The following is an 18,295-nucleotide window of genomic DNA, read 5'->3' as shown; positions in this document are numbered from 1 at the left end:
TTTTATTATCTATATTTTAACTTGAATTAAAGTATACATATAAATTAAATTTTTACGACTAATTTTAGAAGTTGTAAAAAGAGTAAACAAATAAAACTATTCAATCTAATTATTCACAATAAACAAATGAGCTATGTGGCCTTTTGTTTATTTATTTTATGCATCGCTGACAGAATGTTTTTGTATTTTCTGATTAGGCAAATAAATAAATAAAAAACGAACGGCTGCAATTTTATATAATGCCCTGTTCCTTCTCCATCGTCTGTCGGGTATCTTCAAAGGAAGAGTAGTACTTTATTTCCCAGTAGCGAACTTATTATTACATGTATGGACACCAGGAAACAAGATAGGGAAGCAGTATAGAAGACGAGTGGACGTTAATGACAAATATGTCCAAGTAATGCATGTGGGCAAAAATACAATGCATTGCGCTGCAACTAGGCGTGTCCACTGAATAAAGTCAGGTAATTCTGTCAAACAATTGCCGTGGAATGCAGTTTGACCACACGCATTACTCACGTTGATGTCATCCTGGTGGATTTAGGTACCTAACACATCTACTACACACTTTATCTTAATACTTATTATCAATGTGCTTTCAAAAACTCAGATTATGCAAATTATTGTTCGCAGTGGTAATGACAGTATTAAATCGTTAAAGCACAATGACTTCCAAGTGTTTGTGGTATTTGTTTGTATTGCTTTGTTATCATTTTTCAGCCATCTGGTTTTCAAACTTGCGCCCATCTGGAAGAGAGGCGAATAATCCCTCACTACTGCCACCTGGTGGTGAGGTTTAATTTAGCGACATCGTGGAGTTTTTATTTCGTTTTGAATGTTTTTTTTTTTTCAATTCAGTAAGTTTTAAATAGTTTTTAGAAGCAAAACCGAGAGTTCAATGAAACACATTTCAAGCAGGTTGTAAATAAATTTACAAAAATAAACTCACTTGTGAGAAAAATGTGTTTAATGTGAACTCCAGAAAATGTCAGTACATGAAGCAGATATAGTCCAATACAAGGACTTCTGTGTATTGTGTCCAGTTTAACCACGCCCCCCACACACACTAACATGAAACCATTCTGATATTACATGTCAGTACAAAATGTAGACTTTAAAAAAAGTTAGTAATAAAATATAATCTATAAACAGCCTTCATTTCCTATTGACGAAGAGTGTTGAGTTGACCACAGCTGCAAGGCGGGTCTCATCTTCACATTCCCAAATGTTATTATTCCCAGTGTGCTACTTTTACAATGTATAAAACACAAAATCGAAAAGGCCAGACAGTGTAATAATTTTAGCAAGTGGGAATTAATTCATATGTTTGAAGAGTATTATCCAGTAACTCTGACATTTGTGTATGTTATCAAACTAATAGAAGTTTAACAGTGAATGGCATTACATACTTTCCAAGTGTATATTTACTCAAAATAGCTTTAAATTCACATTTTTAATTGGTCCTGACAATATTTCATGAGCAGGGGTTAACCTTCATTTACTCTAATTACTTTAAAATTATAAACACACACAAAAACAAACATTTCTGGGTGCAAAAATAAATAAAATAAAATTCTGTTGGTGTGTAAGCAAAGAAGTTTAGAAATTTCCAAAGATAAAGTTGAACTTCTGAACCAAGTTGGAGGTCAGGCAATTTCCCAAATATATTGTGGTTCATCTGTACATTCTACTAGACCATATTTTCATATTTGTACGGAACATCTTCTCAACCACCACCTGGATCACTTAAAACACAATCTAATCTTGAACAGTGTCATTTTTCCTAAACTTGGAAGGACGTAGAAATTAAGTCATATAAAAAATATGCCTTATATAAAAGTGCAATGATATTACAAAAACAATGATTGAACAGCCAATTTACAGTGCATTTTTCAGTGTAAAAAAAAGAACAAGTGTATTATATATATATATATATATATATATATATATATATATATATATATATATATATATATATATATATATATATATATATATATATATATATATCTCTTCCCATGCGTGAATTAGCGAACATGACGCAGCTTTTAAAATACAGTGACCCTTCGCACATTGCAGTTCGGAATTCACAAATTTCCAGAGTCACCATTACTTTTTGGGAGGGAAGCAAAGCAGGGGGGGGGACTGTCTTCCCTTATTTTCTGAAAAACTTACAAATTCACAATTTTTCTTTAGCACAGGCCAAAAGAATACCTTTGCTGCCCTCTTGTGGCATCTTGGTGCCAAGGAACTTTGTTGAAATGAGTTAAAGAGTTTCATTACGATGAATAATGGAGCTTTACTGTATTCCAAAGTAGCGCATTAGCAGGAAACAAATTCCAACAGCACAATTCCTACAAATGACAGCAGTAACTTAATTCTGCATAGATTTAGTTTAAGACACACACAGGTAAGAAGTAACAGTACTACTGTAAAAGCGGAGGAGAGAAGACACTCCTTTCCAGCGATGCTTTCAGTGGGTGACATCTCAGCCAAGAAGTCTGAGGGTCCACAAGTCATTGAGGGATGTCACAGAGGCACTGGTGGAAGGTAGAACGATTATTTACTTGATAAACAAAACAATCACTGTTTACATTAACATTAATGAACAAGAATAACACTGTCAAAAGTGGCCTAAATACCATTAAAATCACAAATTACTGAAATAAGTTTGTGATTTTTTTTATTATAGTGAGTTTTCATTTCATTTGGATTTTTGCTTTTTAAATTCAGTTTGTTGTACTTTTTAGAGAGGTGTTGTTAGTGTATATTTTTTCAAGTAGGTCTCATTTGAGTTTTCATTAGATTTAGTATTGTTTTTTTTTTTTTATATATATAAAGTATTTGTCATATGCAAGATAAAAAAAAAAGGTCACTTAGTATTGTCTCATACAGCAAAGTAAAATTCCCAAAGGATTGTTTGACTTTTTCGACATGACCATAGAGCAATACCAAAATACATTTAAAGCAAACTGACATTCATGCATGAAATTAATTGAGATAGACAAAAAAAGGAGGACATTTTTGCTATGATTCTAGTTTTATTAAAGCAAGATCTAGTTTTAAGGAGTTACTGTTTTTTTTTTTTTTTTTTTTTTTTTTTTTAAGAGCACGCTCGTTTTTATTTGATTTTATGAACAAAAATATTTTCCAGTATTGTATGTAATGTGTACGGGCATGCTTACCCAGGGAAGTGGTACTGAATCGCGCCCTCTGCAGGGTGGCAAAGCTGGGCTTGTCCGAGAGCAGGACGCGGTGCGAGGCAGTGATGTCCCCGTTCCTCTGCAGTGAGGCGCACCTGTGAAAGGTCACATCCAGCTTTGTCTGAATATTGCTGGAGCTGTGAGCGCGCTTGATGTCGGCGCAGTCGTGACACGCAGCTTGTCCATTCAGCAGCTGGACTTTGCAGCAGGGGAGCACGTTGGCCTTGCGTTCATCTTTTGTCACGGTGCTCAGCGTTCCATTAGAGAGGGACAGTTTAGTGAAATCGCCGCTCGCTAGCTTTCCCAAATGTCCGTATCCATTCACGCGTCTTTCGTTATCCTTCAGTGGTGATCTCGGGATGTCTTTCCGAATGAAACCGGGCTTGGAAAAGGCCAGGAGGCTTTCTTGGCTCTGACCCTCACGCCCCCTTTGCCCCTCTGGTTGAACGACGAACATATCTTTCGGGGATCTGGTGCTCCCCCCGAAATGGACTTTGTTTTTTCTCAGAGTGGAATCTCTGCTCGGAGGTGCACTGTGACTGCTGATGTGTGCTCCTAACACGGCCACTCTCTGAAGTTGAATGTCCATAGTCCGTCCTTGCTCCTGCCTCACTCGGTTATTAGATGATCTCCCCCGCAGGGAGCCATCATCCCTACCTTTGACAGGGTTGCTGAGGTGTCTCTCCAAAGCAGGTCTGCTCTGTCCCTCTGGGATTTTGGGGGAGTAGCACGTTTCTGCGCAGCTAAGGCTACTACCGCTCGGTGAGCTGCACTCCTGTCCGCCCGCAAAGGCTCTGCGCTGGGCATGCCTTTGCGGCGGGGTGGCCACCAGCGCTACGATCGGGTCTTTGGTACATCGTGGGCGGCGGCCCGACTCGAGATATTCCACCAGCTCCCCAGACTGAGTCTCGACCGGGTGCTTCATGCGGTCCTTGGCTCTGAAGGACCATCGCAGTGGCAGGACTTTGCTGAAGGACTCCTTGGGCTTAGTTGGAGATCTCATGCTGGCGCTTCTTGCTTGTGTCCCACGGATGAACGGTTTCGACTCAAATCCACCTGTGAGCCAAAGCACATATTGTACATTAGAAAAAGCTCATGGCACACCAGCAAACAAACAACAATGTATACTGCAATTTCCGCAAATTTACTTACTCAATGTGAAATCTAGGCCTCTTTAATTTAACACAAAAATCATATAGCGGATGTAAAAAGTCTACACACCCCTGTTCAAATAACAGGATTTTGTGATATGAAAAATTTGCCCAATATAAATAATTCTAAATCTTTAAAATTATTGAGACTAAAATAAATCATTTTAAAGATTTAAAATTCAGAAGATTAACTAAGATAAATAATTTGATTGATTTAAAATGACTTGGTCTCATTTTGTTCACTATTAATGTGACCAATAACCTCTACAACTCCATCTATAATCCAAACCTCTTATGTTCAATTGAAAAAAAAAAATCATCTTGAGAAGTGGGAAAAATAAGCAATGGAGCTAATGGGTTGCAGAAATGTGCACGTCCTCTTAGAACTCCGATTGTGGCTGTTTACAATTACACCAATGCACCCATTGTCAAATAATTAGTCTGCGGTACTGGGTGCAAAGTGGACGACATTATATTTGCATGCTTGGAGCCTGTGCAGGTTTTTGTACACACAGGCAATTGTGAGTGTGACAATTAAAATACAAGATGTAATGCCCCATAGTCACTTGTGCCTGCAGTTTTGCGAGGTTCTTCAAACACTGGCCGATCCGTAGACTCCGGCGGTTGCATGGCCACTGGGGGCCCTGAGACGGATGTTGCTGACACCAAGGCACCTCTGTCACTGCCCCCCGTCAGCCGCACCAGCCAGTGGTCGGAAGTGTTTGAGCTGGTGGAACCTGCAAGACAAGGAAAAGAATCTGTATAAAAGAATACAACTCATCCCCCCAGGTATCCTCGAAGTGTTAAAGATACACACAAAGGTTGCGATATTGGGCTTTCGGGCGATCCTAAAATATGCTATAACCTTTACAAGGGAATTTAATTTGACTTTCTCTACACTTTCGAATGCGTTACTAATTGCACAATGTTTCCGTACTTTACACTCAACTTGTTGTTCTCTAACAACAAGCTGAATGACAACATTCACAATCAAATCAACCAATACATTTCTAAGGACGTGCACTTCGATGACTTTTGTGCCTCCTCCAGTCTCTCCAGGATGCATGCTTTTCCATACATGCCACATTGGCGAGCGGACAATTTGTCTGTCAAAAATTGCAGTCTTACCAAAAAAGTCCGTATGCAAATTACAATCCCCCTGTGACGATTGGTTGTAGTCTAATCACAACCTGGCCTCAAGCCAATGACGCATTGTTTACATCTGCCGGCGGCGGCATGCCTGCAGGAGTTAGCAAGTTGGCACTTCTGTTACGATCCTAGAATGGGTGAAAACGTAAACATCCTGGCCGGTTTCTGCGCCATAAACAAATTCCTGAGTCGCGTGAAACAACTGTAAATGAATCCCTTCTAATGTTGAAAACCCGACAAAATGAAACGAACTACATGTATTTAAATCAGGACGCAAACCCTAAACTCAAATATTAGTGGTTTGGTAACATCCCTGGCTTTGAAACGACGAGGAGAACACTGTGTGAGAAAAAGAATCATAAGCCACTGCAAAATTAAGCACAGTTCAACCTGAACATTGTGCTTGAATGTCGGAAAATAAATTGCACTAAAGTAATGATTAGTTAAATGTATTGAAAATGTTGAAGGAAAACCATGCTACAACAAATGTTTTTAAAAAAATCCTAAATATTAAAGACTGTAAAATAATTTTTGTGTGTTTTTAATCTCATTAAATATGTTGGTTGTCTCAACAAATGGCGCACCGTCTGATATCGTGGCTAAGAAATTTTTATACTGTTTCGCCACATTGGCTAAAAAATGTCCTGACCTGGCGCCAACCCTGCTCTCTGAATTTTTGTTGCAACCCTATGATAGGATAAGTTCAGTGGCCACTTCCGTCTTTTTGAAACCTCACAATGACGAGGTACTCTTGATCTATTGTTAGGTGTCATCTTGCGACCACGATGTCAAAATGTGAACAGCAAGATGAAGTTGGACATGAATAAGTTTAGTGAACAACACCTTCACAACATTTTGTTCACTTGTAAAGGTTACAGTGAATTTATTTTAAAAATAAAAAAAATAATTAAAAAAATACTAGCTTTAAATAGTAAGGTCAGCAATAATAAAACTATTCATTGAAAAAAAAGACAGAACTTGAGTCAAATGATTGAAAATACACAGAATTTTGTCCCATGCGAAGATGTCAAGTACTGTTACAAAACGCAAAATTTCAATATGAAAAAAAACCCCTCCGCGATGGAAGACTATGCTTCTTATCCGGGATACAATTTCGTTAAGAATAGATGCTGCAAAATGAATTATGTGATGCCACTGAACTAAACAACATTGATTTTAATACAGTTATGACACTTCGGCTGCAAAAGCAACGTCCTCCTTTTTGCTACAAATTTTCAAATACAGTTTATATCCCGAGGCTGAGATGAGCGAACAACATAAAAATGACAGGGTCTAACCAGTGACTGAAGAACTTGCAGACCACGGCGGGATCGTTTTTCTTCTTTGATAGAAGAGGATATAGGCGCCTCGTGTGCACACATCTCCCTCTGGAACTGCCTCAGCATTGCTGTCATCGTAGCTGTACCACTGACCGTCCACAGAGTTTCGACAAAAGGCTGCCAGCACAGGAACAACAAGGTTGAGTTACAGCATCAAGTTGATTCAGCAAAAAAAAAAAAAAATAAATAAATATATATATATTTTTTCTGAACTATATAGAGCCCTACCAGTGAAAGAAATATCAACAGAAAAGCCGCACTGTTGTATTAGCCGGATGGTTCAAAATCTAGGAAAAATTAGCGTCTTATAGTCCGGAAAATACGGTAGTCACATGGTTTTGGCAGACTTGATGGATGTTACTTGCGAAATGGGAAACCTTTTATTGTGCACAACGGCCTGAGTGATTTAAGGGCAAATGAGGCCATTAAATATCCACTCTCATATGTTGTCACTGTCAAATGTCTTATTATAATCTCATTCATTGCCAACTGTTTCCTTGTGTTATTTACAGCAAGAAGATAGCCATTCACAAAATCGAAACGCATTTTTCAACTTTCAATTTATGGCTTAACTTTATTACATAATTATGCCAGGAATAAACTATAATATTTTAGGATTCAAAAATGTAGATACGCAACATAAAAATGTAGCAAAACAAATGATGGCGTGCGACTTTGGAACAGACTCAATGTATTCATTCATTCATAATGAAGATACTATTTTGATGACTGACCTGTGTAATGCCCCCCGTGCATCCCTCCATGGTGGTTGCACACAGCATAGAGATCGTACAGGAAGTCAACTGGAGCCAGCTCGGACCGTCTGGACTGCTTCCAGCCCGGCTGAGGTGGGGTCTGATGTGGGCCGTGGTTGCGGTTCACCACGTGCGGCGTCATGTCCAGGTCCACCAGGGGGAAATGTACAAATGTGGTCAACTTGTTTCTCCGCTCTCCCACTTGCCTGAAGCGCTTCAGGTGGAGGATGAGGATGTCAGGTAGCGTCCACAAGCTCATCTTCACCATCCCCTGCTGAAGCTGCTTACAGTGCGGGCACTTCCAGGCGTCATCAGGGGCGAGCTGGGAGGTAGAAGACATTATTTATATGCACAACAACGCTTTCTTGTTGTAATGACCCTTTTCACAACATTTCACAGTCACTTTGACACAACACTGTTACGAGGTCCATTCCATTTAGGCAATAGGCAGAGGATTTTATATAGGGCAATTCTTTTTTTGCTTTTGGCCTTAATTGTGTGTGATAACAGTTATCGTGACTGTTGAATGGCTCAGGGGGTACATTTCACAGGATACACTTGTACCCCCCCCCCCCCCACACTATGCTAAGTGATGTTTAGGGAGTCACTCATGATTATAAGTTACCTACCTGCTCCTCTTTGGTGTAGAGCTGAAAACACTCATCCAGGGTGCAGCTGTACTGCTGGACATGCTGTTGCTGCTGATTCCTCACACTGTCCGCATCCTTCACCACCTCCTCCTGAATGTTACCAAACAGGCTATACACCCCAAGATGCAAAGAGGGTTTCAGTTGAGTGAACCGAGAGTTTCAATTTAAGATTTAAAAAGTTGAGCTGACGCAAAAACCCATTCACCAGTCTTTGATTCTGTACTCCCATTCAATGATGAGCTTCACATGCGGCGGTCCTCCCGGGCTGCAGAGTTTCAGAGCTCTAAAAGAAAGCCACAACTTTATTACTGATTTCTTTCCGGCGGACCCATTCTATGGTGTTTGTCCTCATTGGGTTCGCAGGTGAGACTGAGCCGATCCGAGCTGACTTTAGGCGAGTTGCGGGTAAATCTTGTACTGGTCACCAGCCGATCGTTTGGCAATGAATAATCATTCACACCTATGACCAGTTTTAGTCTTCAATGGAACCAACATGGACATTTTGGGAATGCGGGAGGAACCTAGAGTACCTGGAGCAGTACTATACTCCTGAAAAAAAATATTTTCCTTTTCAAATTTATCAGGAGTGAATATCTAATACAGCATTTGATCCAGTAGATGTCAGCATTTCCAGGAAGCGTGGACACGAAGAACCTGTTACCATTCGATTTGGGACATGTCTAACCTTCACTCACCGTTGTATGCATGTGATTACCGTAGCTACAAAAGATTGTTTGTTCTATTGACAAGCCAAAACTGCATTAAAATGATTTTTTATAGTCATTACGGTCCTCTGGGGAAAACCATTATGTGGCCTGCAACGACAAAATGTTTGACAACTCAGTACTATAAAAAAAAGGGCTTATGATGATTACAAAAAAAAAAAAAAAAAGGGACACTTTCTTAATGTTCTTTCTCTCATCATAGTCGTCTTTGTTTTTCTTTTGTATGTTTTTTTTGTCTAATAATACAACAATTTAATTCACATCTGTAAACCTATTTAACAACCACCTATAAATGTTATTCCCCAGAAAACACAAAATAATATACATGGAAATGGACTATTTTTGGTAGTTGCTCCAGGTGTGGCCCACAGCAGAGAACCAAATTCAGCAGATAGTATAATCAGCACCTTAAGATTATGGAGACATTTTATCACTAAAATATGGGAGATCATTGGGTGCTTTAGGGGAAAAAAAAGGGAAATAGTCACTTATTACATTCTGTCCTCAGTTGAAATTCACACTCCACACTGACCTGTCAACAGCAGGATGGTAGAGTGGCCGACTGTCCTGCGGTGATAAGTAGCTGTAAAATGATGATCCTCCCACCACGCGGATGTTGAAGAGTACTCTGTTATTCTGGAAAGAAAAGTAGTGGCATCGCATCGTGTAAAGATAGTGCTTGCCTGGAAATGTTGGCGAAACAACTCTTGTGTTTAAGAATTGGAAATTTTGTTGACCAAATAAAAGTTCGAGCAGCCTCGCGGAACAGATTGTGGTCGCAATTCAATGTATTAAATGGACAATAAAGGTAGAGCAACTCACACAGGTTTCAAAAGAGCCCATTGGATCACATTCAATGACAAAGTGTATTTAATTATTATTATTTAGGTTCAATAACTTTCCCCGAGATCATTTTTTTCCAAACGGCAAATATGGAGTACAACCTGTGTGATAGTAAAGTATTGAAAAAAAACAAGCACAAGCATATTTGTAGTCCGAGCAGGTTGAAAAGGCCAAAGACGAGGACAAAAAGCAATAAAGACGACCATCTTTTACGTCTCCTTTGCTATATGCTTATGACTGCAATTTTTGGTCCGATGGGAGGCGCTTTAGGAATGTAGGGAGCTTTGCAAAAATGAAGCCAATTTCCTCTCTTCCCATATGAAATGTGGTCGGTGGATGCGGGCTGAGCTCTAACACAAACACCCACGCTCAGTCCTGTGAAGAAATCTGTCTCTGACAGAATTGCGCATTCCTGAGAGCTATGCTCATGTATGAACCGAACATAACTTGCCTCTGTCCAAATAGTCATTGATCAGCTGTGTAGGGGGGACATAGTTAAAAGATTTAATTTCAAATTAAAAGGAATCTAGTCAGAACGCTATAAGTCATTTTTTCCACAAACAACTAACCAATAAAGAGACAAAAACATCTGAAATAATACTGACTCGTGTTGGCATCCATTTGATTAGGAAAGTAACAATAACGACCTCCGTGCAGAATATGCAGATCATGGGACATGGGGAAAAAAAATGTCCTTAGGTGTCAATGTGAGCGTGATTGGTTGTTTATCTATATGTGTCCTCTGATTGGCCAGTTCAGGTGTACTCCTTTTTTCTTGTCCAGTGTCAGCTAGAAAAAGTTCCACTCAGCAAACCTTGTGAGGATAAGATGCGTTTGTCATCATAGTAACCAGTGTCGTAAACACTCGTGTAAAGATTTGACAAATACACACAATACGTTATTTCCTATCCCAAATCTACACATAAGCATAAACCAACATATAATCTAACTTTTAATTTGATTTGCGCTTGGGTGATATGGAAAAATTGTCTATCAACGATATAGGCCATTTTATATTATGAGAACGAAGTAGCGTCATGAGGCAAAACCAGATAAGATGCCGTCAAACAAACGCCACAAAGACGATGTTGCTAAAGAAATCCAGAATATGCAAATGTGGTGGTTGCATTACTTCTTTCAGAAAAATACTTTTTCATTCTTTTTTTTTTTGTGACTTAAATATACCGAGCATAATACCAAAAGATCATTCTTTCCCAATATACCGGTAGAAGTAATTGCTATGTGTTCATTCGCCTCATTATTTATTAATTTTCATTAACTGTTAGTATTAATTATGCATAATATATTCGGGTTGTGTGGTGGTTTATCCCTTCCCTGGTTTGTTTTCCGTAAGCCACTTGGTGGGACTGCGACTGTAAGTAGTATACACTTTTCTCCAGTAAAGTTGCCTTTTGTCATTCATATGATTGACCGTTCGAATAATAGTGCGTAAGAAATGTAAATACTTCCCTAAAAGAGAAGAAGTGATGATAGATACGCTAGTAGAGAAGTGGCTCAGCACGATAAAAATGTTTCTATTGATGCTTAGAGCAACTTTCTCTTTGAAAAAAAAATCTACAGCCAAAGATGGAATATAAATGGTTTCATTTTCTCGCATGCTTTTTTACGCAGAAAATCTTACAGCATTTGTCATTTGTCACACTAAATGCTATTCACCACGTTACCGCACACATTCGCCGCTCAACTGAATATTTCAGGCCAAATAGATCTCATCTCTGCCAAGAAAATGTCCTTAGTCTCACAGCTTGCAACAAAAAGATCAATAACTTGGACTGCCTTAGTGTTCTGTAATAGATTACATTGCTATTCTTGCCTTCGTCGGCACCCTGCCAACCTTTTCAAATCCTTTCCAGCAAATTCAGTAGCAGGGAAAATGACGAAGAGAAAAAAAACGACTGCTTTTGAATTTCAGTCTGTGCGGAGGCTAAAATTAGAAGCGGAAAAAGCCACTTGACAGTGACGTTAATTGACACAAGCTGCTATTGATTTGCTTTCAAAGTAGAGCAAACATCTGCTCTGTCGGGGCAGAGGGTGGCTCCAGAAAACTTTATGGCACTTTACAGCCGGTTTTTAATGTAATGGCTGACACAGAGGTGGCACCGAGAACGCAACGGCATTCCCAAGCCAGTGTCTTAGCACGTCCCTGGAGCCTCCTCCTGTACTATTACTACTTTTTATTAATGACTTTTTGTATTATAAAACAGCAAATAATGAAGCTATCTATCATTTATTAAAAATTATGATTATTACTAAATTTTATTACAATTTTATTTTTGGCAACATACTTGCGTCGTGGAACTTATTATGATCTCAGGTTCGTTTTGTACAGGTGGGATGCTGGTTTGACCGCCATGCGTAAGTCTGATGTAATCCATGTTGTCCAAGGAATGTTCAGGGAGTTTGTATGAAGGCTCAGACACATTGAAAATTCGAGGGAACATTGATCTCAGCCCTGACACGGAGAGGGCACTCCATCCTTTTCCGACCAAGGATCATGGCCTCTGATGCGGAGGTGTTGAATCTCATTCCAACTGCTTCACACTCGGCTGAGATCTGCTCCAGTGAGAGTTGATCAAGCCAAAAGAAGCACCCCTCGAAAAAAAGCAAAGGCCAAAATGCAACCACTTACTGCCAGCATTGCGGACCAAACTCTGACGTCGAGGGACTGAAAGCCTGTATTAGGTGGTCCGCCCCCCCCCCCCCCGCTTTCAACAACAACAACAACCCCCCCCTGAAGCTAATGACAATGGATAAACAACACCCCCCTCACCTGTTCTTGATTGATGTTTATCTTTTACTCTTTTTAGAGCCTCCATGGCTATTTTAAGGAATGAATAAAAACAACAACATTGAGATTCATATCCGTACTCTGCGCCTCACGGGAGAAAATAAATGAACAGTCGAGGTGAGCTATTATCATTCCATTGGTCTATTGGTCCATCGATCGATTCATCCTTATCCAGGTCGCTTGGGCAGCAGTCTGTACAATCATGCTAGACTTCCAAATCCATCTCCCCCAGCACCAATGGGAGATGCTGCGCTGTTTCCCAGGCCAGCTGCGAGACTCCGTCCCTCCAGTATAACCTGAGGCCTTCTGTCAATAGACCTTGCCTGTAACACCTCACCAAGTAGGCATTAAAAAAAAAAGCCACTTCATCCAGTGAGGAGCAGCGGACCTACTCTGAGTCCCGGATGACTGGGCTCAACACCTAATCACTGAGGGTGAGTCCGATAAGCCGTTTTTATTTGCAATCTTATCCTTGGTCTCTTCACAGCTTGTGACGATAGGTGAGTGTAGAAAGCCAGATCTACCGCTAAATTGAGAGCGTCACATTTTGGATTAGCTGTATTTAGCGTAGCATCTCACACTCTGTCCTTACCCACTTCTCAACAAAACCTGACATACTTACCAAATTTGTGAATAAATTCAGTCGATCATTAGTTGAGTATTCATACTTTACGTGACATTTCTGACTGTCACATTGAGCCTTGATTCAATAAATGTAGGAAAATACCCGTCTAGAAAATGCACGCCATGGTGGACATGATCTCTAGATTTTATGCAGATTTTGGCATGCTGGTATGATATCAAAACTTGGATTAATGATCTCATTTTTGTAAGTAGTTGTCCAGTACCTGTGCCGGCGCCCCGTTGATCATCAGGTAGTAAAGCTTGCTCAGAATGCTTTGCTGCAGCTGATCCCAAGAAATAGACCGGTCCTCCCTCATTAGGAATGGAGGGCCGAACCTAAAACCACAAAAAAAAAAAAAAACCTTGTTAAGCTTACATAAAAACCTTTTGACACCTTTGACATTAGAGTACGTTTCTCAAATTTGCACTGTCAGTGAAGCAGAGCAAAAGGCAATACACAGAATTGGCTGATGAGAAGAAGGAAAACCATCACACAAAAAGGATGGATCGCATGACACATTTATTATAACACATTTTATTGAAGGCAGTCGTCCATTGTCTGCTTGAGAATTTTTTTTTTTTTTTTTGTGGATGTCCCTGTGGGCATGCATGTGCCCGGCGGGTGAGGAAACTAAGACGGCTAAACAGTAAAAGAATAACTAAATTGTTCTGTAAATCCAGGGATGGTAAGGATGAAAGGAAAAAAAAAACGTATTAGTGAAGAAACGTTTGCATTTTAACACTCCACCACACTTAATATTCTGTGGAAGCTTTGGCTTGGATTATCAGGTGATTTTCAACAGCATCTATTTGGAGAGTCTGTAAACTCCCAAAGTAAATGTCCTCATGGGAAGCCTTTAGATCAATTCATGAAAAATTTGCACCACAATATAACAAGGACATTCAAGAGACGCCATTAATATCTTTCTCTTAGGATTCACACATTCATGCGATAATCATCACTAGTGTTGTCGTTTTTAAGATTTTTTTTTTGCAAAAGTAAAATACATACATTGATGGTTGATTTGATGGTTCATCAATCGACCCAAGTCCATAAAGTGCACATCTAAAAACTAATCCTCTCCACCACAACCAAATGATTGTTCATCGCGCAACCTATTATATTACTTTCTTATGCTGAAAAGGTGATGAATAAAATAAAATCCCATTGTCAAATATTTGACGAAGAATGAATGGGGATATTTTTTTTTGTATGCGCCATTTTCAGATAACTGAATTGCTTCTGAACTTATTTCTCCGAGAAGAAGAAATAAAATAAAAGAAATAAAACCTTTTTTTTTTTTTTTACAACCAAGATGTACAAGACAGAACCTTGCACACGGATTCAAGAGGTTCTCAAAAATCTCATACAACGTCCATCCCCTCCAAAAATCTGGTATTTTACACAGGGGTGTGTAGACTTTTCCCATCTACTGCACATAAATACTTATTAGTTCATTATCCTCCATAAACCAGAAAGTAGTACACAAACTAAATGACAGATGGATAAACACACAAATAACATGCTCCACAATTTCCACCCCTTTATCTAATCATTTCGCTACGGCAAAGTTTGGCACTCTCCCGAGTGACAATCGAGTTAAATATGGTAATCACCGCATTGTTAAATTCAAAGCATTTGTGTTATCTTAAAACCTTTCCACGTTGCAAACAGAACACCCGCGCAAAGCAAAGTAATTTTCATGTTCAGTGAATCTTGCGCTTTAATTACAGAGAACCCGTTTGGGACACGTGACTCCAATGTCATCCTCTTGGCAAAGCAAAGTCTCCCACGGTCATCTGATGAGTCCGAGATCGGTGGGTGGGTGCTTTGATCAATGACAGTAAGTCATTTTGAAGGAGAAACTGACACAAATGAGTCCGACTCACACGGTAGAGAATGGACTTTCTCACGGCCATGTTGGCCAGCTCACCTTTATTGATCTGCCTCAACTGGACGAGAGAGACAAGTGTCTGACAGATGTGCGATCCAACCAGATGGTGGATTCCTGAAGTCGTTTGATTTCAAACTGCTCTCGCAGTGCGAGATGGATGTGAGGCATTTATTTTCCAGAGAGGTGAAATGACCTTGACGTGCTTCTGGCACAGAGTAGCGCTAAATATAAAATGACCGAGCATCCTCGATTCCGCAGAGGAGGGAGAAGCAACTCGATGATAATAATACTCACTCAAGTAGATTAGTTCTGAGATTTTAAAGTGCTTGAAATCAAAACTCTCATTCACTCGTTCAATTAATGACTTAATAGAACCATCGATTGTGTACGTACCAACAAAAATAAAAAAATAAATCAAGGCAGCGGTTTGAATAGATAAATAACCTTAATAGTTATAAAGAGGGTGCAATACACATCTCAAGCTGCAAAAGTGCAATTTTCCACGTCGTGCCAAAATATTGAGCAAGAGTTTGAATTAGTTTGTTGTTCGGCCTTTTGTGGCATTTCCATAGAAAGTATAACTGCATATTTGATTTTTGACATGAATTAATCCGAAATATAAATTCCTTAACAGAGCATGCGAAGAATGGTTGTGTTAATTAAACAAATAACTACCCATGGAATTTGTGTAATCACCTAACAGTTTGTTGGCCTGCTCCTGACACGTTGCATACCAACAGCAAAATCTTTACTGGGACGCCCTGGTTGAGAAATTCTGAAGACAACGCCCCAGATGCAGGTAATCGTTTACCCTCAGGACCAGTGGCATATGTCGAAGATGGTAGACTGTGATGGTATCCTAACAGGTCAACACACAGGGAGAAACATTTGAAGAAATATAGCTGAATGCAAAAAAAAAATAAAAATACTTTCAGATTTCTTCTTGTAAAGGCGACTGATTGCAGGCCTGATGTTGAAATTGAACACATTGAACTGGGATTGAGGAGGCTGACTGTGATACGGATGAGACAGCAGCTTTCTATTTAAAGGAGTGATTCATGGAACAGATGGACTTGATGGCGGTCTGAACTCTCAGCAGGTGCGCTTATCAAATGCAGCTTGTGATCCACCCCCTTGTGTTTAGACCGACGCAAGGAGGGGCGTGACCGACTGAGTGAAAACGCAGAGTTTATAATATCCCCGTGAAATGTGACGCCGGGCGAGCTGCATTTTTTGTCACACAGTCGACAACCTCGGCGCTCAGCACGCAGGTCAGCGGCGATGAGCTTGACTGTGATAGATCACGCCGAAAATCCCACTCAGACGAGAAGCGATTGATTGGCCAAAGTTACAGAGTCCTCCCCAAACCACAATGTTTTATTAAAGCCTGTTCTCTTGACACGCGATTCATCACTGCCAGTGGCTGCGTTGAGTGCCATCTTTGCCAAGCAGCAAACGACTGTGTTAGCACATCGTTTCCCCTCACACACATAATTGGGGTGGGCCGGGCAACTTTAATGTGAGCGTTGCAAGAAGGGCAAGACCTATTCAAAGTCTACAAATACACCATCAAAGCTTGAACATGAATATGCTGATTGCGATGTCTTGACCCCCGGGAATTCAAATTCTGATGAGAACACGCAGCTTTTAATTTAGTAATGTTGCTCTAATCAAGCTGGTGATAAAACTCACTTTAAATCATGGATGACAATTTTCTCAAGAAGCGACCTCTGACAGCTCTGCGAATGATGCATGAAGGAAATCTCCTCTAAAAAGCCCGGTGAAACATGTTCATGAAAGACTAAAATGCTGAGGTCACGTCCTGGTCTGTCCCGCTGAGACTTACACAGGGCGGCTGCCGCCAAGGAGAGCCACCGCTCATTTCTCATTAAATCAAATATTTTACGGCTTGCTGTCAAACGCTCTGTATCCTTTGGACACTTCCGTTTCTTGTCTCGTTTCACTTTTATCCTGTTGTTTTGAGCCGATACATAACTGCGTTTGTGTGGTATCGCAATTTATGTTTTGACACAAATCACGGGTTGAGTCGAATCAGGGAAAAAATGCGACGAAATCAGACGCTTGGGAGTTTGTCATTGCTCGGCACTCTCGTGCTTATTTCAGGCAACCGCCCACCAGGAAGAGGCAGACTAAACACGGTCAAACTATAATTAGACATGACTTTTCCTGAAGGATTTCTGCTCTCCATGCACACGAACTGTATACTAGGCGTGGGCAAACTACGGCCCGGGGGCCACATGCGGCCCATTAAACGTTTTAATCCGGCCCGCCAAACTTGAAATAAATTCAATGAATAAACCTTGTTAATGTTTTATTTTCTAAATACTGTGCTTTTTCAAAGACATATATATTGTTGTAATGCGTTTGTTCACTTTCATTAAAATTAAATGTTTTTTTTTTTCTCCAATGAGGTGAAACACTGCATCCATCTGCTCCTGGTCCGCCCCCTCCGTCAAATTTTAGAACCCATTGTGGCCCGCCAATCAAAAAGTTTGCCCACCACTGCTGTAAACTAATGGCACACGACACTACACGATGATACTAAAAGGACCTTCCTTCTACCATGCAGGCAAAATAAATACATTTAAAACAAACACTGAAAGCTCATGCATGATATTAACGGACAAATATGAAATCTGACGACATTTTCACTATAATTAGAGTTAGTAATGGGTAGTTTTATAATTCATAAATGTTAGTTGTCAACTCTAACAACACCATGACAATATTTTTTGATACAACAATACAGCATTAATTAATTCAAACTGCCTAAATCGACTTCACATAGACGGGAAAAAGGGAAGGACATGGGGACTAGCCAAAATGAATTGTTTGCTAATCTCATTGCAAGAGCAAACAAACACATTGAGAGAAGTGTAATCCCCCAAAGTCAAACTTTTCATGAGAAATGCAGTGGTCAGACGATGGCGCGCAACATCTTCACTTGCAGGTGAGTGAGAAAAAAAACAAGTTTGTGAAATGAAGCAGTTGTATACATGAGAGTACACAACGCTACACACCGCAAGCTGAGAAACAGTTGGAATGTCGTGAAAACACGGAAGACATAAATTTGATAGCTGAACAGGGCTCACCGCAGGGTGTGAGCGCATAATTCACAGAGTTATATGTG

At 40.0% G+C, this 18,295-nt stretch overlaps 1 protein-coding gene across 2 annotated transcripts in view; it reads right to left on the bottom strand.

Annotated features, from left to right (window-relative positions):
• Nucleotides 1-1,962: 1,962 nt before the first annotated feature.
• Nucleotides 1,963-18,295, bottom strand: part of usp43b (ubiquitin specific peptidase 43b) — a 50,758-nt gene continuing 34,425 nt past the window's right edge. Inside the window, exons 7-16 of one of the 2 annotated variants that reach the window (XM_088317465.1) lie at nucleotides 15,841-16,003; nucleotides 13,474-13,585; nucleotides 9,506-9,609; nucleotides 8,454-8,531; nucleotides 8,228-8,357; nucleotides 7,578-7,920; nucleotides 6,802-6,960; nucleotides 4,921-5,091; nucleotides 3,186-4,259; nucleotides 1,963-2,540 (exon numbers count right to left, since the gene is read on the bottom strand). In XM_088317465.1, the coding sequence (XP_088173591.1) occupies nucleotides 2,530-2,540; nucleotides 3,186-4,259; nucleotides 4,921-5,091; nucleotides 6,802-6,960; nucleotides 7,578-7,920; nucleotides 8,228-8,357; nucleotides 8,454-8,531; nucleotides 9,506-9,609; nucleotides 13,474-13,585; nucleotides 15,841-16,003 (2,345 nt within the window). In that variant the 3' untranslated portion in view covers nucleotides 1,963-2,529. The remainder of the gene's footprint in view (nucleotides 2,541-3,185; nucleotides 4,260-4,920; nucleotides 5,092-6,801; nucleotides 6,961-7,577; nucleotides 7,921-8,227; nucleotides 8,358-8,453; nucleotides 8,532-9,505; nucleotides 9,610-13,473; nucleotides 13,586-15,840; nucleotides 16,004-18,295) is intronic. The other variant, XM_088317466.1, reaches the window with a different exon arrangement.

This window comes from Idiotropiscis lumnitzeri, chromosome 15 (assembly GCF_059441095.1).
Source record: "Idiotropiscis lumnitzeri isolate Australia: NSW breed Sydney's pygmy pipehorse chromosome 15, RoL_Ilum_1.0, whole genome shotgun sequence".
NCBI lineage: Eukaryota > Metazoa > Chordata > Actinopteri > Syngnathiformes > Syngnathidae > Idiotropiscis > Idiotropiscis lumnitzeri.
This window is presented reverse-complemented; position numbering and strand designations above follow the sequence as displayed.